The sequence below is a fragment of the Marmota flaviventris genome, chromosome 15 (genome assembly GCF_047511675.1).
Source record: "Marmota flaviventris isolate mMarFla1 chromosome 15, mMarFla1.hap1, whole genome shotgun sequence".
NCBI classification, from domain to species: domain Eukaryota; kingdom Metazoa; phylum Chordata; class Mammalia; order Rodentia; family Sciuridae; genus Marmota; species Marmota flaviventris.
In genome coordinates, this window is record NC_092512.1 from 25,606,360 (window position 1) to 25,629,793 (window position 23,434).

General features: G+C 30.8%; 1 protein-coding gene across 3 annotated transcripts in view; it reads left to right on the top strand.

Moving 5' to 3' along the window:
• Nucleotides 1-23,434, top strand: part of Csmd3 (CUB and Sushi multiple domains 3) — a 1,133,871-nt gene that overhangs the window by 208,925 nt on the left and 901,512 nt on the right. For all 3 annotated transcript variants that reach the window (XM_027947308.2, XM_027947313.2, XM_027947317.2), the window contains exon 4: nucleotides 18,619-18,813. In XM_027947308.2, coding sequence (XP_027803109.2) covers nucleotides 18,619-18,813 — 195 coding nt within the window. The remainder of the gene's footprint in view (nucleotides 1-18,618; nucleotides 18,814-23,434) is intronic.

Consider the following 23,434-nt stretch of genomic DNA (forward strand, 5'->3'; position numbering starts at 1 on the left):
CTAGTATCCTTCTCAAACAAACCCCAAATATCCTATCAATAAGCAGGCCAATACATAATTTTAGCTCAAGATTTAAGTTATTTTTAATATAGATCATTCTGAGATAACCCGAGAGAAAAGAGTGTTTGAGTAGAGCCCTGATCATAATTGTGAAATCTGGTATTTCCAATTTGAATTAACCTTTCATAATGAACTACAAGAGATTTTTGAAGTTGTATAATACATGAGGACAACTATTATAAAATGAAGGCAACCTAATTCTCAGTGAAGTTCACTTCTTCATTAAAATGGTACCAACAAAGGTGCATAAAATAAAGAACAACAATAACCATCTCTGACATAAAAAGAACATGTTTCAGTCATTTAGAATCTTTATGGCAGAACTATAACCATAGGGAAAGATTTGAATCCATAAATAAACTACATGCAATGCAATGTAGACCAAAACCAAACAACAACAATAACAAAAATTGTGGAAAGCTTTAATATGAAGCTGACTCAAGTAAAAGTAATGAGAAATAACAAATGATGGAAAGAAAACTGCCTACAATTTAATAGTAGATTTTTGCTTCCTTCTGAGTTTTGTACATCAAGTTAATTAATTCATCTAGCATTTACTTAACACTTTGTAGATGCCAGCCATTGTTCAGTGCAGTAGAAACTATTAATGAACAAAATAGTTATAGCCCTTACCCTTAAGAGATTTTTATTCCCCGTAAATAATAAACATGCAAATGTCAAGTTTAGTAATTATTTTCCATAAAAGTTTTGAAGATTTCTTATAAAAGAGAAAAAGCTATTTGAGGCAGTGACATTTAAGGTGAGGCTTAAAGGAGGGAGTAAGTGTAGGGATGGGTTTGTTTTGTTTCAGGAACTGAAAAAGCCCCATTGAGCTTGAGTAGAGTATATTGTAAATCCAGGACAATTAGGAATTTTAACCCATGGATGGTATTATAGAAGAAATGAGAGTCAATCAAAAATTAAAATGGGGCATACCAACTGATACATCTATAAAGAATGAGGATCAAAAAAAATGTTAAACTGAGAGTGCTATGCTCTGATTTTCCTTTTATGATTATCATTCTTGCTGTGTAAACAAATGAATTTCAGGTAAGGGGGGCTAAAATGGAAATAGACTGACCAAGAAGGAGCAAACTGCAATGTCTAGGAAAGATAATTTGGTAGTTTGAAATTAAGTGGTGGAAATATATATGGAAAGAGGGGGGAGCAGATGTGAGATATATTTTTGGTGTAGATATAGAATTTGCAAATGAATTGGAAAAACAGAAAGAGGGGAGTCCCAACGTTTTTACCAAATTTTACTTTCTACAACTGGAAGTTGGTGCTGTTTACTCAAGATGGCAAAGTTTGGGGAGAAAAGCATAAAGTCCATTTTGAACATGTTAAATTTGAGATGCCCAGGAAGTGTCTAACTGAAGACATTAAATAGGTAGTTGGGCATGTCAATCTGAAGCATAGAGAAGAGATTTGGGCTAGAGGAACTTGTGGGAGTTGTCAGATATAATCAAGGCCTGTTCTCATTACTGATGTTAATAGCCAAGGCCTTCCACCTAAAAGAGCAGGTCTAGCAATGAGAAGCAGCATTTTTGGTTCCAGATATTTTTCTCCTTTTTTTTTTTTTCTAAACTTTTACAAGTCAATTTTATTATGTGTTCCATTTTTTCATAGATTTCTTCTAAAGTTACAGAAATTATTACCACTGCCATACCAATAATATGCAGTATGATATAAGGGGTAAAACTTATTCACTTCACATAAAAATGTATATCTATCCACCATTTATTAACACTGTGGCTTTGAACAGTCTGTTTCAGGTCTCTGAGCCTTTGCTTTCTTACCCTCTATGAGAATAGGAGACTAAAAATATCCTCTGGACTTGTACATGTTTGCTTGATAGAAATCTAACCTAAAATATTTCAGAGTGAAAAAATGATAAATCAGTTTTGAACTTAAGGGCTTATTGAATTGAACTAGGACTTTAATACGTAACCATAATTTAAAATGTTATCTCATCCAAATCACATTTGTATACTAGAAACTGTCTGATTTAAAATAACAGTCATAGCAGCCTATAAGAGTGCAGAGAGCTCAACAGTAATCTATAGGATACTGATTGTTCTCAATGAGGCATAAAGGCTGTTCCAATATTTTGTGCATAAACCGTGTCACTCAGATAATTTTTACTTAATAATCTAGAATCTAAATTTTAGCTGAGATGTATGCTTTAGTTGCCCTTAAGAATTAACTAAAAGATTAACTTACTTATAATGGTCAGTGCTTTAGTCATTGATAACACTTTGATAAGTAGGTATTAGGAAAAAAGCAATTGAAAAAAAATATATACATATGCATATGCAATTTTAAGTGTATTCAGATGTATAAATCTAGTACCACTGTTAAAATTAATTTATTTCCAATTAGTATGATTAAAGTGATGCTTAATACTTAATAGTAAGATATTATTTCAATCAGAAAATCAAATGGTTTGACAATTTATAGCTAAGTAATTTCAGATTATACTATCTTTACCATTGTCTCTGTTTATAATTGTGGGTATTTTGACAATCCTGAATATTATTCCAAATTAAAACAAGATATTATGTAGCAAAATAGGGGGATAAACTGCAATTTCTGAAATGGTCAGCAGAGAGCCTCAGTCAGGTTACTGTGGTTAATCTGCTTCTATAAGGGACAAAAGAATAAGTCATATTAACAACTAATATTGTGAACCAATTTCTTAACCTTTAATTATATAAATCTAGCATAACCCTTCTCTATGATAACAGAAAATAGCAAATAAAAATACAGGATGCCCCTGTAATTCTTAAGAACTGCTTATAATAAACGACTATTTGTTGTTTATTTAATGTTAAAATTTAATTGGACTTCCTGTATTTTTTGTGACAATCCTCCTAATTCAAGAAAAAAATCATAATTATCACAGTGATAATTACTTTATTCTGGCCCGTAAATTTCATTTAATGCTCTGTTATAAAACACTTTCTTTGAGATTTGCAAGACCAATATGTTTTTTTTTTTTTTAGACTTAAACTCTTTCAACAGTCTGCTTGTGTTCCAGACACTTCAACACCATGCTTGTTTCCTGAAATACAAAAGTCTTTAGCAAGTACCTGAAGCTTGAAAAGCACAAGAATGTAAGGAATGCTTAGAGTCTTGTCTGGCAGCATCCTGGGAAATAGTTCTCAATACTTGAGTGGTCCTTAATGAGAAAGGAGGAAAGAAGGAAGCAAGTGGGGAAGGAGTGTAAGAAAGAGAAGGAAACAACAACAACAAAAAATGAGGCAGTGGGGAGGGAGAAAAGAAAGAAATGCAATAGTTCAATAACTCCTTTTTACACAAATAATATAAAAGATTATATAAGAACAATCTTTATTGAACTCTTGATATCAGTGAAGCAGAGGCATGGTGGTCTGTAATACAACAGTGGAAGTGTAGTGGTGGGAGAGAGCAGGGACAATTGAAGAGGAAGGTTTCATAACCTATAATATACATAGAATCTAATGAAAACTATTTTATAATACATATATTTTTTATGCTCATTTAAAAAAAAGTCCAAGACACTTGATTGCAAGTTATTTATAAACCACTGTAGAAATTATAGCAGGGTTAAGATTAAAAAGGGCTATTGAAATTTATGGCATCAATATGAACTATCATGTTTTTGTTTCATTTTAAAAATTTTTAACACTTTAGTTTCTAGAGCAGTTTTAGGTTCACAATAAAATTGAATGGCAAGTACAGAAAATTACCATCTATTTTATTCCTCATCACACACACTCTTAGCCTTCTCTGCCTCTTCCACTATCAACATCTTGTTCAGAGTATACATTTGTTATCATCAATGAACCTACATTGACATATGCATATCACACAAAGTCCATAGTTTACATTAGAGTTCATTCTTGATTTTGTACATTCTATGGGTTTTGACAAATGTTAAGTGTTGAATAATTAGATTATTTTACTACCTGAAAAATCCTCTCTGCTCTGGGTATCCACCCTTCTTACCCTTCTGTTCTTTTTTAAACTTCATTTACATGTTGGCTGAATACAATCTGTTCATTCAGAAGTGTGCTATATTAACAAGAGGAACAATAATAATTGATTGTATAGTCAATATCATTTATTGACACATTTAATTAAATGTTACAATACCATAGCTTACAAATTTCATAGTCCAGATTATCCATAATAATAATAGAATGACTGAATATAATTCAAGGATAGTATGGCAGTACCCTTTTCTGTTTTATTATGTTAAACAATTTGCCCTATGCAGCTACAAACAAGTTTTAAATATTAAGATTTTTGGTACAGCTTTTTTCTACAAAGACAATTGGTTCTTGATTCAATGAAATTTTCTTGTTCCTCAATATATGAAAACCAACAGATATTCAATCTTATAATTTTAATGTTGCTTGTGCTGTTTGAACTCATAGGTGAAACAGAATGTAAATGCAGATTAATTTAATCAAAATGAGTCATATGCAGGCAGATGCAACATATTTGCTTTAGTAACTCCAAATTCTCTAGAAAATTACACATTATTATAAAGATTCATAATTATGAACGTCATTACATATTTTTAAAATACAAGAAACAATTCTGATGGGCTTAATTAAGATCATTATTCCTCTGTAACCTAATTTACAATATGCTTAATAAATTATGTCCATTTTACAGTTCATTTAATCAGTTTCCAATGATCATGTGATAGGTATGGAGTTCCATATGAAAATAAAAGATTAAATACTTTTTATTTTATTTTATTTTTTTGCAGTGCTGGGGATTATACCCAGGCCTTTACATGAGTGAGGCCAGCACTCTATCTGTAGTCTACATCCCCAGCCTATAAAAGAGATTTTTAAATAGCACCATCTCATAAAGATAGACATAATTCAAGAGATCAAACAAGACTGTACGAACAAGTAATCAGATAAATAGTGGTAAGAGACTAGAATTCACCAGAAGATCGAATGTTTAGTCACTAAGGGGTAACCAAGAAGTAATCCAATTTATAACTCTGCATTCCCATAACACCCATGAATGGGTGGCACCAGGAAGATTTGCAATAGACAGGGAAGTTCATGCTTAAAAGAGGAAGACTGGCTGGGTGTGGTGACACATATTGTAATCCCAGCAGCTGTGGAGGCTGAGGCAGGATGTTTGCAAGTTCAAAGCCAACCTCAGCAATGTAGTGATGTCCTGAACAACTTTGAGAGAACCTGTCTCTTTAATAATAATAATAATAATAATAATAATAATAATAATAATAATAAAAAATGGCTAGGGATGTGGCTCAGTGGTTAAATACCCCTGGGTTCAATCCCTAGTATAAATAAATAAATAAATAAATAAATAAACAAACAAAAATAAACAGGAAGAGTTGCTTGAAAATCCAATTAAGAAGCAATAACAGAACAAAACTTCAATACCTAGGCAAATCCCCTTTCTCTATTCAAGCAGAATGTTGGGGATTTATTCTCTGAAGGGAGTAAAACAGCCTTGGATGATAGCTCTCAGACACCATTTAAAACAATATTCAATATTGTTTTAATATGACAATTAGATGGATTAAGTATATGTTAGAAAAACTGTAACAAAATATTGATGTGTTTAATACAAAAGTTATTCACAATTTTGCTCACAGAAAGCTGTAATCTAGTTTTGTACTCTCCAAGGTGGTAATTGAAAATTCTTTTACAGAATATAAGCAAATCAATAGAAAAGACATGTTGTTATAATGAGTCCCTCAAAGAAGCAATCTAGACAATTACACTATGGTGAAGGGAGAATGTATTAAAATCCACCTAAGTACTGGAACATCTATTCAGCTTTTTAGTTAATTACTATACTTGTAAATAGAATATATCACCTGACTGCTGAAGAAGTTCTCTGGCATAGAGGCTAAAGTCCAAAACAAGTAGAATAATTTAGATATAATAGGGACTATAGAAATAGAAGCAAACCTCAAATAGGAAGAAGCAAACAAATGAACAAAATCTATGATGACCATTCTATATATCTAAAGATATAAAACAAGAACATGATAGTATAGAAAAAGTACATTATTTGAAATTAAAATATAAATGTATATGAAACACTCAACAGAGGGACTTAAAGATGACACTGAAGAAAACTTCCAGAAAGAAGACAGGAAATAGAATTAAGTTTGAGATCTACTGTACAGTAAGGTGACTATAGTTTATCAACAATAATGTATTGTGCATTTTAAAATAACTAAGAGTAAATTTAAATTCTCTTACTATAAAGAAGATAGGTAAGCAAAGTGACAAATATATTAATTAGCTTGATTTAATAATGCCACATTGTATAAATTTATCAAAACATCACATCATATCCATAAATATATACAATTATGACTTGTCTATATAAATCTAACAGGGTCTAATCTAATTGTGTCCTTGAAAGCCATTTACCTTAGAATTTGCTGGGCAAGGCTCAGGGCTAACATTGCTCTTTTAAAGAAATTATTAATATTTATTAAAATAAATACAATTTAGTATATTATAAATATAGTTAAATTATAAAGATACATAAAGTTATAAACTGAATCTAAAATAAAATATTATCTTTCAAAAATCAACACTGGCACAAAGCTTGCTTTTAAAATCCTAATATCAATGGTTTCTATATTAGAATTCTATACATATAAAAACAACTATGGAGTTTAAGAATATATGAAGACATGCACAGGCATGAATTATTTCTCTTTAATACTCTTACAAAGATACTGGTGTTTCTCATATTATGGGATAAAAGAAAGAAAGGATCCAACTAAGAAGTTTAATAGAATATCCAGACAAATTCTTAATAGTAGCACCATAAAATAGATATCAACTAGTCAAGATTAAAATATTCTGAAATTTTTTTTTCTAGGAATCGAAGTTGAGTCCCTGATAAATCTAACTGTACTGAGGATATATTCAGACAGTTAACAGAGTTTGCAGTTGAATTTTTACTCAACATGAAATAAATGAAAAATAAAAGAGGAAATTATTAACTACAGGGAAAACAAAGACTTATTTAGAAAAGAAAAATAATCATACATAATATATAGCTTTGCTAATAGTATTTACATAGGTACAGTGATAATGGCAATATTTCAACCACAATTAAGGGCTAACTATGTAAAGAAGGGTATAGTTTGGTGTGGTGAAAGAAAGAGTAAATTAACATGCCAAAACAAAGGCAAAGAAATCATTATAGCAATGTATTTTTTGAGAGACAGGAGTAAACATTAAATTAACAAGGTGAAAAAACACTTAGAATGAGTTTCATCTGGCCCTTTTTTAACTTCTGATCTAATCCCTGCCCAACTTCCTGCAGTCAGTCCTCTTGATCTAAAGTTGATTCTTACTTTTCCACAAACACTAAGCATTCTACATTTGAAGGTCTTTTCAGTTGCAGTTTTTCCCCGCCCCCCTGGAATGCTTTATCAAATCTTCCATTCCCCTTCCTTCCTTTTTTTTTTTTTTTTTTACACAATACCTTTTGTTCATTTATTTATTTATTTTATATGGTGCTGAGAATCGAACCCAGTGCCTTACATATACTAGGCGAGCAATCTACCACTGAACCCCAACCCCAACCCCTCCCCTTTCTTTCTTTCTTTCTTTCTTAATATTTCTTTTTAGTGGTTATTATCATCTAATAATATGGTAAATATTTTATTATCTGGGTCCCCACTCCACCACCTGCTCACAAATTTAGCTCACAAATTCCATGAGGAAAGGGATGTGTATATTGTTCCCTCTTGTATCTCCAGTGCCTAGGCCATTTGGGACATGATATAGATGCTTAATAAACAAGTGACTATTAAATAATATTAAATAAATGAATAAATTAAAGAAAAACATAAATTTATAACACAGAGTAAAAATAATTTTTAAATGTTTAAAATGGCAAAATAAAAGAACAAATCTTATTTTTGTTGATAAAGCAATTGAATTGGTCATAATTTTGGTGTACATGAATTCTCTATATTCCCAATCTTTAAATGTTAAGATTTTGGTGTAAATGAATTCTCTATATTCCCTCTGTGTATTTCATATATATATATATATATATATATATATATATATATATATATATATATACACACACACAATCATATATATATATGAATATATATATATATATATATACATACAATCATATATATACAGTTATATATATATATATATATATATATATATATATATATATATAAAATCTCAGAAATAAAATAAAAAGAAGCAGAATATAACTACTGATGTTCTTTTGCAGGAGTTAATATATGTAACTTGTTCTGATTTTTTTAAAAAAGAAAAATTAGGGAAGAGGAGTTCTGAGGTCTGAGCTATTTTCTAGTCTGACATTTCTTATAATATTACATTTCATTAATAGTTTCATTATGCAGAATTCAGTTATTGTCATTCAGAAACAGTTTGGAGATATATGCCATTATAGAGTCTGCATGCATAAATAAGCATATTATTAATAATCAATGACAATTAGCACACAATACACTTCCTCTTAAATTTAATTATATGCTTGATTAAGAGTGTTTGGGTACTTAATTAAAATAAGAAGGTCCAATGATACTTAATTCTCTCTTATATTCATATTACAATCCTAATAACTCCAGTCCTCACTCAATCCATGCATAGCCCCTATTAATTTTAATCAGAAATATGCTTGCTCACTGAATAAAACCTGAAATGCAATTGGGTAGGTCACATCAGGGAAAATTGTATGCAGTGTGACAGTATAAAACGAGGGAAAAGTCTAGTGCAAGCAATTGAACAGAGAGATAATTGTCATAATTGGTTTCAATTAGTTTTTCAAAGCTCTGGTAAAGCAATTCTTATTGTACTATACCATGAACTATAACCAGCAACAAAACTAGTTAGCATGATTAGTAGGTGTCAATGCTTAAAAAGGCAAAATACAGTTTAAATGTTAAGATCTCAGTGAAGATAAATGAACTGCATAACAGTGTAAATGCATCATTGGGAAACCTTTGCCATTGTTAAATGTGATGTGGTTTGAATGGAATGAAATCAGACATACGCAATAAACTCAAGCCTCATAAATACATATTTTGTAAGGAAAATGAGTTCATGCGCAAATAACCATCTTTTCAGGCTGAAACAAATGACCATTAAATGAATAGTAGAATGTGGTGATATCAAGAAACTCACAACATATTCAAAATCATAGTGAGCTCCTATCAATTTGCCTAAGTAACCTAAATACATCTTAGTAATGTAAATCTTAGTGATGTGGATGATACCAAAAAAGAAACTGAAGTATTAAAAGCCTCATTAGGCATATACTAGTAAATGGCAGATACAGGATTCAAAGCCAGGTTTATTTGATTTCATTAATGGAACTTCTTCCACCACATGTCATTGTCTAATGATAAGTTCAACTGCAAAATGTAAACCAACTGGAACAAGCCCTTTTATTTGATTTTAGTTTTCTTCCACACTTTAAGAGCTGCCTATGTAGGGAGAAAAGGATGAACATTACTGTGTAAGAGTAAAATCCTCAAGATTGATTGTTCTTCCTGTCATCCAGGAAACTCATGGCTCTGGTTTCCACTTCCCTACCACCATTGCACCCACAGGGATACCATACATTGCACTTTGCTTTGGATATGGAATTTAGAAAAGTTTTTTTTTTTATTTGTTGATAGAGCTTTATTTTATTTATGTATTTATATGTGGTGCTGAGAATTGAACCCAGTGCCTCACACATGCCAGGCAAGTGCACTACTGCTGAGCCACAGCCCCAGCACCATAGAAAAGAGATTTTTGTTTTGCTTTTTCCTCAAAGGGATTTAATTCCCAAAGAGATTCATAATAATTTAGGCCTTTTCATATTTTCCTGTCTCACCAAAATTCTTTAAATGAAGCTAATTCTTTAACCATGAGATGAAGAACTTGGAAAGGTTTGTTTTAAATCTTGAAGAACAGAACTATCTGTGTATACAAAGAAGAAATGTAAGGAATTTCATGAATGGTGAAAGAAAACCTGTGAAATAAGAATACATTTAACATATTAGGTGGCAGTGAATATTTGAAATAAAACATGTGAGTAAATTATGCTCTTTATAATCCTTGAATTGTAACTTCAGGTGATTTTTCTCTAGTTTCTTCCTATTGTACAGATGTTGAGGATGAACAGTTGGCCAACTCTTGATAAATTGCATTGGTAGACTCAGGGTAGTAGTACTCTTACAGGGCTAATTCAAAATGTCTAGCCTACAGCCTGTTCCTAGAAACAATATTAAATTCATTTATTTTTAAAAAGTGTTTCTTTTCTTCTGTCAATGATGAAATATTTGTACTGGAAATGATGTGTTAAAATAAAAATCTAAAATGTGTGTCACTGTTTTGTAATTAGGAATAGTAGCAAGGAAATAGATATTATGAGTTGGGCAGCTAGTGACTCCTGCGTGTTATAGCAAGTGGTGAACTAATTACTTATGACAACGTAGAGGGCAGATCACTGAGGCTTTGGCTCTAAAGAATGAGGTTAAAAAGACTGTGGTAAAGTATACTGTCTGTCTCTAGGCAGGTATTACAACAAAGAGAAAAGATCAGAAATAAATTTGCTATTTTCAAGGAAAGAGTGAACAAATAGACTAACATTCTGGTGACTTATAGGTTGAAAAAGTCAACTGCTTCTATACAGGAAGGGATAGGAATAGTTTACTAAAATCTTATATTAAATTTCTTAATCCAAGGATGAAATATAACAGGGGGCTAAAGATCAGATTTTTTTAAAATGTTGCATTCTTGAATAAACTTGTTGTTTTAGATCAGCTTAAGGTAGTCCCAATTAAAATGACAATGAGGCATGATTAGAGCAATTTAGGGGTCCACATAAGTGTTCATTGGAACATGAAAATAATTAGGAGCAAATAAATCAATTTCTAAAAAGTTATTGAAAGAAGTTTTAGCCAAATAAATTCTATGACTCATCCTGAAAAGTTCTTTGATTGTTCAACCCTGAGGCAATTTTGAACACCAAATATGCACTAGCAATGTACAAAGGTACACTCCCAAGGATAGTCTACCTCCCCCACACTTAACATTGTGCCACAAAGAAGGTGGACAAAGAAGAATGATTCAAAAGGAAGTGCAGGATACAGATCATGGGAGACAGAACCAGAATCTGCCATGGCAATGGGTCTTCATAACTTCTGTCCAGCAGGATATATTCATTTCCATGACCAGACGTACTTGTGGAATATTCCCCTTTCCTTTTTTTTTTTTTTTTTGGTTGTTGTTGTTGTGGGGGTTATATACTGCGACCATTCTTTTTCTGCTCAACCAGGTCTTTAATTGATGAGGAATTATATTTGGTCCTAATGAAAAAACACCAGCATTAATGTCTAAAACTCCTAGAAAACTCAGAATTGGAGTAGGATATAGTAATGACAGAAGGTTTTGTTAGCAGTTAAGGGAAAGGAGGAAAGCTTTCTTTTTCCTACCATTACCACTTTCAATCCTAGTATCCTGGAATTCAACATTTGCAGCAACTCAGATTTATCTTGCAGACAAAGGCAATGCCCTGGGGGATGATACCACAAGATGGAAGAAACATGTGTCCCTGATGACCTGATCTTATTTCTCCTTGACTAGACCAAAGAGGCAGTCACATAGAGAGAAATAATTGCTATCATATTTAAGCAGTTTCATTTGGGGGTCTTGAAGCAGCATCACTAGCACCTAAAACAGCTATTTTCAAATCTCTCCAAAGTGTGACCCAACAATACTTTTCTGAAGTTCATTCTGCATCTCCTCATATGTATGTTATGCTATTCAAGCCAACATGTTTTGTATTACCCTTGACCACATCTTGTATGTTCCTTCCTATATTTGTATGATCTATTTGACTCTTCTTTTAATTCCTCTTCAACTAAAATTCTACTTATTTCATATAATAATCTTCCTTTTCTATCAGTATAAAGAACAATTTTTTAAAAATTTCAATTTATGAAACAACTATTTTTCAGTCTTTAGAAGGTCATATTATGCATGTCTTGTCATTCCAGCTAAGTTACAAGTTTCAATAAGATATAAATGGTGTCCTTTTTGTTATACCCCTTTGACATTTATGCCTCAGGCTTCAATAATTATTCAGTGATGGATTAATTGCTAAAATACAGTGGCATCTCTCACTCATCACATTTGATGATTAGATAATCCAGTAAATTATCTATGAGTAGCTTAACACATCTTCTTGAAGAATTAAATTACTTTTATTCCAAAGTTTTAATACAGATACTTGTCCCAATTCTGTCACAAGGGAAGGGAAGTCTTTTTATATTTCTCTGTTAATCTGAATCAAACTATCAAATGCTATCCCATGCCAGATACAGCATTATTCCATTTTTAGAGACATTGAAGTGAGAATGGCTGCTAAAATGCCTCCTTTCTATATTATTATTCATTTTGCTGCAATAATATTCTGGTACCTATACTGGATATAGTTGAGTTCTAATAATCATAATCTTTTCATATTTCATGACCCTCCCACCAACTCTCTTAATACATAGATGCACAAATCAATAAATTTCATTCAGCTATATGTAGTGAAAGAAAAGTCTAGAAAGGCATGATAAATGCCATAGGTGATTCAAAATATTCACAAAATATTTGCTCAAATCAAATCCCCAAGTGAATTCTCAAACTACAGTGTTTATGTCCTGTGTGAATGAAATGTTCAGTATTCCATTAACAAGTTAGAAAATGTATTAGTTTGTTAAGTGCTTTGAAGTCTCAGGCTGAGAGGTACTAGGTACAAAACATTTTACTTCAGTTTGATATTATGCTTTCCTAAATTATTTTTAATCATCTGGGAAATAAAACTCTGAGATTAATTTTCTCTAAGAAGTACAAACAACTTGATTTTACTTCCCTTAGTAGATATAATTTTACAATGTTTTAAAGCATTGTTAATTGATCTCAGCAGGATCATGCTTCATCTATTTGACAGAATAATTATGCAATTTTAGTCATGGTGTCCTTTATCCTTTCTTTCCATTTGTCACTCCAATTTTCAAGGTCAGTTTTTTTCCTCAATAATTTTCTAAACATTTTGCCTTTCACTACTATCCATGTACTCCAAACAAAATGAAGATTTGCTTTATTTTTTATTTTTTTGGAGTCAAGGATATTTTACTAGGTTTACTAGTATAAATTATTCATCTTTTTCTAAATTGATTGACAGGGTTTTATTCAATTTCCCCAAGACAAAATTTCTATTCTCCTATGGTATTTTATGTATATTCTCAGGATTTATATTATTTAGTGAACTTTTTAATATTATTAATACATCTGGTTTTTGTTAGCTGCAATGTTTAAAATTTATTGCTTGTTAATTAGTTTGCCTGGCATGGTACTTGATCTAACACACTAATCAACAAATAAATGAATGTATCAGACACCTCGAGGGAAGTTATTGTGAATTTGATAATGCAAGTCTTCTACCAAAAATTGAGGTTAGACCTATAATTTTATTTGTAACTTAGAAGCAATCTTTTGCCCTTGACTAAATTACTATGTTTTCATTAATTTTAAGACATCAAGAATAAACTAATATTGGTACTTAGCATTTAATGAAGATTTGCTACATGATGATAGAACATAATGTAATCATAGGTAATTAAGGTATCTCAAATATAATATTGATTATAATAATAATAATAAAGTTACAATTTGAAGTAATAATATTTGCTATGTATTAAGGCAATCCCAGCTTATATATAAACATACAAATGACTTATATAAGTTATTTTATGTATTCAGATCAATAGTCTTATGCAGTTGATATTCCAAATAATATATATACATCATTTTAACTAATTATTTTTAAAAATTAATTTTGGTGCTTCAATAACACAATTTTCCTACTAAAGTTTTAATTGGTATCAAATGAGCAAATATATATATATATATATATATATATATATATATATATATATATATGCATATATATATTTATATCATGCATGTTTATGAAAATCTCTGCTCACATGTACATTTACAATGGAAGTCAATTATGTACTCTTATTATTCCATTCTGAAGAGCATACAAAATCCCACTAACAAACTTTTAAAGACAGAAATAGTTCCACTTTATATTCAGGAGTCTATACAAGGTATATGTATTCACTATATGAACCTATCTATGAGAAAACATTTTAAAATATTTTTCCCAATCCAGTCTACCCTATGACATTTATAAAATAGATATTCATTCTATTGCCAAATCTAGTAATTATTATAGTATTTTGACTCTTATATATTTGATTTTGAAAATACTAGTTAACAGTTATTTTAATTTTTAAATGCTTTTATTAGTACATTATAGCAAAAATACTGGGTTTGACATGATCGTATATGCATGGAATATAATTTACTCTACTTCATTCCCCAGTACTTCCTCTTTCCCTTCTCTTGTCCCCCTTTCTCTATTCTACTGGACTTCCTTCTATTCATCTACAGTTTTTTTTTTTTAATTAGTGCTTTATAGATACACATAAAGATGAAATTCACTGTGGTATATTTACATGTATACATAGTATAATTTAGTAAGTTTCATTCCACAGTTCCTCACTTTTCTCCTTCCTCCTCCCTCTCCCTATATCTCTTATCTCTATCCCACTGATCTCCCTTCTATTTTCATGGGATCCCCATGCCCTGCTATTTTTTTCCCTTATTTTGTTATAGTTTCCACATATGACAGAAAAAACTTAACCTGGATTTCTGAGTATGGCTTATTTCACTTAGCTTCATGATGTTGAATTGCATTTTTATCCTATTTCAGAACACAATTTAAACCTTACTTTATCAGAAAATCCTTTCTAGTTCCGTCTTAAGATTAATTAAGTTTTCCCCATTATATGTTTTTTTAGTAACTTTCCTAGGTTTCCTTTATCACACATATTATATAACAACCAATATTTTAAAATAATTTATTTATTTTGGTTGCCATTAGGTTATAAATCCCAAGAGGGCAGTACCACACCTATCTTTTAAAAGACTATGTTTTCAGAACATTATCAAAATAGATATTTATAAACACTTGAAGAATGATTTTTTTTCCCTAAGAAACAACATATAATATTGACATGTGTTAAGGCTTTAGAGTTGGAAACCTAGACTTGAACCCTGAGTTTACTAGTTTTGTGGAACTGCACAAGGTACTTAGTCTAAGTCTCAGTTTCCCTTTCTACACATTGGAGATAAGCATATATGATGGATCATAGGAGAATTTTTCAGATTCTATAATTGTTTTGTTTTAGTCATCTGAATATTTCTATCAATGTATTGATGGCCTTTCCTGGTGAAAGTGCTAACCAGAGCCTATTTGGAAAGTCTGCTTTTAGATTTAACTATTTATATCACACAAAAATGAGATAATAAGCACAATATAGATATCTTGCATATACATTTATTATATCCATGGAAATTCTTCATTTTTCCCTTAAATTTCTACACTCCTTAAGAGTGATTTCATAATATTTAAACAAAATCACTACTTGTAAATATTTGAAACATGCATTAATATATTAATTATTAGTTTATATTTTCCTTTTTGAATGTGGTCAGATATTCAAAATCTTGTTGGCTCATAGAAACAATGTCTAAACGTTATTGTAACCTAGCTATTTCTAAAAATATTATTACTTAGAAGTTATTTTGATTTTGCAGGTTGGTATGGAGTACTATTTATTTTAAAAATCAAAACTAAAATGTGCTGTTTAATTGAAATACAGTATTTTTTGATGGTGAGTTATATAATTCTTCAGCTGATATCACATCCTTTTTGGCTCTGAGTCTTAAAATGGACACAGACCGCTTAGAGAGAAGTCCCAAAATAAAGGATTGAGAAAGGACAAAAAAATAGAATCCATGAGAAATGGCTACAGAATCAAGATGTATAAAACCTGGAGGAACATCTGAACTATCTTCAGGAGTTATTCAGTTGACAGAGTATGATGATGGGTAGATGTCTTTATTTGTGAAGGTGATAAACAAGGGCAAGCAACAGCAGGAATTTCCTGAAGGTGAGGACCATACATGTTTTAGAATTATATTCAGTTTCATTTTGAAACAACCTAAATTTTATCATTCTGTGGGTTTGGAAATAATTCAGCCACAAGGCAGGAGATTAGGTGATCTATTAAGATTCCATCCATTGTTATTATTCATTCACTGCTTCACTTGATATGTTTTCCATTTTTGCTTTAGGTACTTTGTTCTGGGTAACATTTACTTATTCATTTAAATCAAAGTCAAATCTGAGAATAACAGCTATTTAGAGCTTTCTTCTTTTTCCCTTTTTTTTACCTAACTGCTTCCTGTGAAATAATTTTAAAACTACTTTTCTCCTAGATATATAACTTTATGATAATTGAAGTCTTGACCTTAATTATTTTTTAGAGGGTAGAAGGGAGCGGAGTGGATTGATTACAAGGCCAAAAGTGGTAGTTTCATTAAAAGTATTTCCTTTGTTATTACTATATTCAGAGAACTAAATTCTTCTTCATTTTATCAAAACTTATTAACCTCCCCATCTATTGCAGCAAACATCTCATCTGTTCATCAAACACATTTTAAAAGAAAAATGAACTATTTCAACAAACTGCTGCACAAATTTAAGCATTTAAAGAGCTGCTTAAAATTCACAGACAATAAATTTGTTTTACGTTTTACTGAAAATACACATATAGACTATGTCTTGGATAATAGTAAAATGAAATATTACAAATAATTATTCTTGGTTACATTTTAAATATTTTTCAAATAGTAGCTTATGATATTAAGGATATTATATTCTATTTATAGAAACTATTGATAGTAAATGTCAGTCAAAATCTTTACTTTTCTAAATGTGAGCAACCCAAAATACGTAACTTCAAACTAAAAATATATTTTACCTCTAAAATACATTCAAGTTCTATGGATCTCCTGTTGTCAGCACATTCTTTTCATCAATAAAAATGACTTCGTGGGGCTGGGGTAGTGACTCAGAGGTAGAGTGCTTGCCTAGCAATCGTGAGGCATTGGGTTCGATCCTCAGCACCACATAAAAATTTTAAAAATAAAAATATAAAAAATAAATGACTTTGTGTTTAAAATTACTCAGTGATTTTTTTCTTTTACTAGCATTGGAGTGTTTATAACCAAAATTAATGAGAGTTAAAAAAAATCCTCCTGAAATCACCATAAGCTTATTGTAGATAGATAAGCTTATTACAGAGATAAAAATTGTATCTTTCTATACAATTCTTATGCTAAGTATCTATTATTTTTGTAATTTTCTAACTATATATTATGAATCATTTTATATTTTGATATTTTACTTAATACTGGCATTGATACTTTCAAAATTACAGCAGTTTGTAATCATTTGGTTTAACAAAGACATTGCATGGGTCTTACTATACAAATTGGATAAATATCAAGGCAGAATTGGAATGTGTTTTGCTTTTACATCACAATGTTTCTATCACAACAGATTTTAATTTCACAAAATCCATAGAGATCCTATACACTTTCACTTAGATTACCTTAATATTAACTGCTTAGGAAATCATAGAACAATTATCAAAACTAGGAAATTAACATTTAATACTGTTAACTGAAGTATAGACTCCACTCAAACTGAATGCTACTTTTTAGTCCATCAATTTGTCTTTTATAGATTATTATTTACACTGTAAAAGTAATATAATATAGTGGTCATATAATAGAAAATTTAGAATACAATAGAAGGAAAAGTAATTTATCCCAAACTCTTTGTTCTGTAAGTTCTGCTATTTTTATTTATCTATTAAGTTAAAATAAAATTGGATTATTTTCTGAAATGAATATTGACTTTAAAGACCTCTTATGTTTATATTCTTATTTACTTTTAAACAACCACAAATAAATAAAAAAGCAGTAAGTAAAATATTCTGATCCATCATGCATTTTTTAGATATTTTGCATGCTGATCCACTTAAATGTCATAACAGTATGCTATTGTATATGATATTGTGTATAACTATTGTATATTCAAGTGGAGACAAATAATAGAGCTAGAATTCTATTCCAACATTTTAAAATTAAAAACAAATGTTTATTTTCTGCTGTGTAAATGAAAAAAAGTGTTTACTTAACATGGATTTTTCCTGGATAAATACAAATGGCTTGGGGTTAAATAGAGGCATCAAAATACTGGAGATCATATCAATGAAAATGAATATGCTTGTTACCTTGCTATTAAAATGTAAATTTGAAAGGCTAAATAAGTGGTATTAACAAGAGTTTTACTTACCTGCAAAATATAGGTAATATGGACTTCAAAGATTGTTATGAAGACAAAATAATCTAAAATACACAAAATTTGGTAGCACAAATAATTACATATGCAATTATAGAAGACATTTTCGTGACTCTTCTCTAAAGTAAAAAGGATATCTGTATTTATATCTGTATTTTATAAGTCTAAGTACACCAAAATATGTATTAAAATAACTCTTCATTCTCCTCTTCTTCTTTTCTACAGAATTGCAGAGTAGCTCTTGTGGAAACCCTGGAGTTCCACCTAAGGGTGTATTATATGGTACAAGGTTTGACGTTGGCGACAAGATCCGCTACAGCTGTGTAACTGGATATATCCTCGATGGCCACCCTCAACTCACCTGCATAGCCAATTCAGTTAATACAGCCTCATGGGATTTTCCTGTTCCCATATGTAGAGGTAAAAATTATATATTTTTACTCTGACTATACATTTGTTTGACATAATATATATTTGAAACGTGTTTCTTGCTTGCTTCTATAGAGTATAAGTCATATATATCATATAGTGTTTGACAAATATAGAAAAATACTAAATAATTTAGAAGACAACATTACTTTGAAAGAAGACATTAAAATACTGCTCTATATTTTATGTTTACTCATAAATATATATAATGTATGTATGTATATATATTTATATTTACATAGAAAATCATATAGAGTTTATGTTTAGAAATGTAATTGGGCTGTCAAAGAAATTATTTTACTTTCATTGAGAAACATTGACTACATCTCTAAAACTTTTAAATATTTCTGGTAGAAAACAGTTTAAGAATTTGTGACATTAATAGTATTGTGTAGATTATTATTATACTATAAAGAGTATTTGTATTGTGGGAAAGTATAAAAATTATAATAAGAAGATATTTTGGACAAAGATTCAAAATACATAGCCTGGAAAAATAGAATATGTTCAACATTAGCTATGAAAGAAAAATCTTGCCCACAGAAATGTTGGAGATCAACAATGTTTTCTCTCTGTGCTTTCTTTCCTAATTGTTCTCATTTATATTTCAACATAGATTTCCATAATACCTCTATGTGAATGTGGGAATGTCCAATTACACATCTAAATTACTGTAAATCCATGTGACTGCAAATTCATGGCAGTAGTAACCCAAGGAAATCAAACACAGTTAACATCTATTCCAGCATTGTCAGTTAGCATGTGAATTATCTCGGGCAAATCATATCAACAATTTGAGTCTCATATATCTCATTCTGTCAATGAAAAAAAAATCCCAACCTGTTCCATTTGTCATAAGTGTTCTTTCAATGTTGGGTCCCTTTGTGGCTTTGCTTCTAATCTTCCTGCTATTATTATTGCTGTTGTTTCTACTGCTGCTGGAGGTATAATTGCTATGATTTCTACTATTAGCTATTATTTATTTGAATACTCAATACGTGGTAAGAAATTTAAAAGTATTATTCCCTTTAAATTTCACAATAGTAAATTGAAGTCCAAATATTTAAAAATAACTGCTCAAGATTACTCAGCTAGTAAATATTAAGAACTATGAGAATCTCAGAGTTTACTCTATCTGAAAGTTAACAAGTTTCTCTGCCATAGTTTTGTGAATGGTGGTAAAAGACACAAGACTCTTAGGTCAGGAAATAAGGATGGTTTTTATTTACAGCAGTACTAAGAGTCAATGTAAAGAGATTTATACAAGATCCTCAAGCCCTAATTCCCGTAGAATGTTATGAAGAATATGAGATACCAGCATACATAAACACACATCATAGGACATAAACCCTAAGTAAGGAACCTGAATCTTTTATAACAGAAAGCAAGCACACCAACTCTTTTTCTAGAGAAAACTATTTCCATCTTACAAGTTTATAAGAAAATTTGTCTTGCTGTGGTACAAACTTTATTTATATTGTTGGAGGCTATTTTCTATATAATCATCATTGAAAACTGTCTGATATGAAGAGCAAAATGATAGCTAGAATTTCTGCTCACATGATGTGCAGAAATATAAGAATGAAGCAGTTCTCCTAAGAGTAAATGGAATGTGGTAGGGAGGCTACGTTTAAACCATTCTCTCTAATTCCAAAGCCTGAGCAATGTTAAATTTGACACTTCACAAAAAAATAATTTGTGACTCTTAAATGTAGTTTATTATAATTAGAGGAAATAGAGTTCTATATGTGAATCAGCCAAAATAAATAGAGGCTTTAAAAAAATAAATCATCCCAATTCAAAAATCTTGTTAAAATACTTAAAACCGAATATTTTTAAATGTCATAAGACATTTAAAAGCAAAAAGCATTCTATCTTATGGAACTCCTTCTCCATCTTAATTTAAATGATCGCGCCCATTGTCATAAAGACCTTACTCTAAACTTACTGACTAGAGTATTAAAGAAAAATTTGCATTATCTTGGAAACTATTTCTTTAGTTATAGTGAAATGAAGAGAGAGAGGAAGAAATAACTAAACCACAATACTGTTAGAGTTCAAGGTACTAGCAAATTAGGTACATGCTAAATTGTTATTTATTTATAAATAAATATTCATTTATTTAATAATAATAAATAAATTATTATTTATGCTAGCTCTATCTCCCACTTTTCCTTACTACCTATTTCCATATCCTCCTACCAATGAGGATATACAGCCATCAAAACTAATTTGAAATGGGTGATTTCAACTATTTTTCTGTCCAAATCTAACCCTAGAGCCAACACTTAAAACTATTTTGTTGCAGTTGCCATTTATTTCAGGGTTAAACTCTATTGCCAGAGTGTGTATCCTACTTGCCCTACTACTCATTCTAAAGTCCCTACAGGCTTATTTCCTTTGACTTTCACTCTAACCTCTGTGGTTTTTCATCTATCAAAAAAGTGGCACCCTCTGTGTTTGGAAAGTCTGCCTGTTTAATTCCAGTCTGCCAAGCTCACCTTTTCTTCTTCTCAGCAATAATACTAATGAATGCATTTACTCATTCAAGTGTATTCATTAAACGCCTGCCCTGTGAAAAGCAGTATTTCAAGTGCTGAGGATCAGAAGATTGATTAAGAAACAATTTCTGCCTTTAAGAACCCATTGTCCAGTGGGGCAGATTGTAATGTAATCAAGTAATTACAATAATGTGCGATCATTGCTTTAGTGTCAGGATCTTGACACCATGAAGAAGGAGGCACCTTGATAAGGAAGGTATTAATATCTCCCAGTTCAGTGCATGGAAGTTCAACTAGGGATAACACTTTAAGAGAAGATTTCACAGAGGATTGCTAAAAATACAAACTATATAGAGCAAGAACATTTGAATGAGGCAATAATTCATGTAGAAAGTACAATTTTTTTTTTCTTTTCAGTATCAAAAGTAGTTCTCATGTGTTACTAATATTCACTGACTAAGGGTAAATTCTAAGTCATACTTCATAGAGCACATGATCTAATTTTCTAAGATGCAATTTATCTCTCACTAACCATTTTTTTTATTAAAACTTAAATAATGGAGGACTAGAGTATTTGCAGTGTGTATCATCATCATTCAGTTCAAGGAAAAGATAGGAGACTACTCAGTCCATGCCTTCCCTTTTCTGCTCTTTGCCACTTGATAGCATACTGATTCTTTAATTTATAACTTTGCAGGGGGCTGATAACTCTGTAATGATCTACTTATTGCTTCCCCTGGAGTTTACATAGACTCTCTCCTTGATGAAACCTTTGCTTTTAGTGTTCTTTGATACTTCCTAACAATGATAGTTTAATTAAGGAAAAAATGAATGCCACATCAACCTAGAGGGTATATTGCAAGAATTTTTGTATTTGTTCACAGGCAGGAATAATTTTATCAACACCATCTGCTAGTATTTGTAAAAGGCAACTAACTGCCTGCTACTGAGCTAAGTAATATTCTGTAAAAAGTGAAGCCTAATGCCTATGCTGTAAATCTGGAATGAAAATACCTGGAGCACTTGACTTTTCTGCACCCTTTTCATTCAGACACTTCCATGACATTTATTCCCACTGAGCTTTGATATGTTCTCAGAGTCCTTCTCAACACAATGCTACCAACACTGCTTACTAATTAAGACAGTTGCTCTTCCTAGATTAAAACTTCTAAAATTCATAATGATAGTCTGTATTCAGAATAGCATTTTTATAAACATATTCCAGGGAAAACTAATGAAATCATATGTAAAAGACACACCTAAATTATAGTGTTCTATGTAAACCTGAACTTGAGTTCACAAAATTTTTTAACAATTTAATGCAAGAATTAATGTATTAAGATTTATGGACTCAGTCCGAAAGTTTAAGGTAGTTTAAGGAACTTATAAATTTTGGGTTAACCAAAGAAGTTTTTAGAAGTATATTATATTGTCTGAAGATTTGAGTTTAATTTTTAACCAAAAATGAACACCTAGGAATTCATATGAGGGTTTGGGGATAACATTGCTCAATGAAAGACTATGATGCTATGAAATGTCCATGGAGTTTATTTTGATCTTATAGACAATATCCTTTTAGGAGAAGGCTTGGATGTTAGTGATGTATACATGTCATGTGGTCATTTGGTGCTCTGTGACCTAAACCAAGTATTTGACAGTAGAGATAAGCAAAAGGGCTAACAAGGGAACTATTGCCTCCAACAAAGCAACATGAATTTCAGTTAGCAGTGAAGAGTAAAAAGGGCCTTCTAAGCTTTTTTTGGAAGTTAGATTCCACTACACCATGGTGCATAAAATGACTTCTAAAAGTAGAACAGTAGATTTCTCTGTCACAAGATACTATTGTTTTCCTGCTGGAAAACTTGATCAACAATTTTGGATCAAAGTGTAATACCAAAACATAGAACTGGACAGAGTGAAAAAAGACAATGGTTAGAGAAATGGAAAGAAGAGGGAGGAAAGCTTCAGCCAGATACTTTCTTTTTTTTTTTTTTTCTTTTGATATTAGTAATTGAACCCAGAGGCGCTTAACCACTGAGCCATATCCCCACTCGTCTTTCTTTTTTATTTTGAGACAAGGCCTCACTGAGTTGCAATTAGGGCCTCACCAA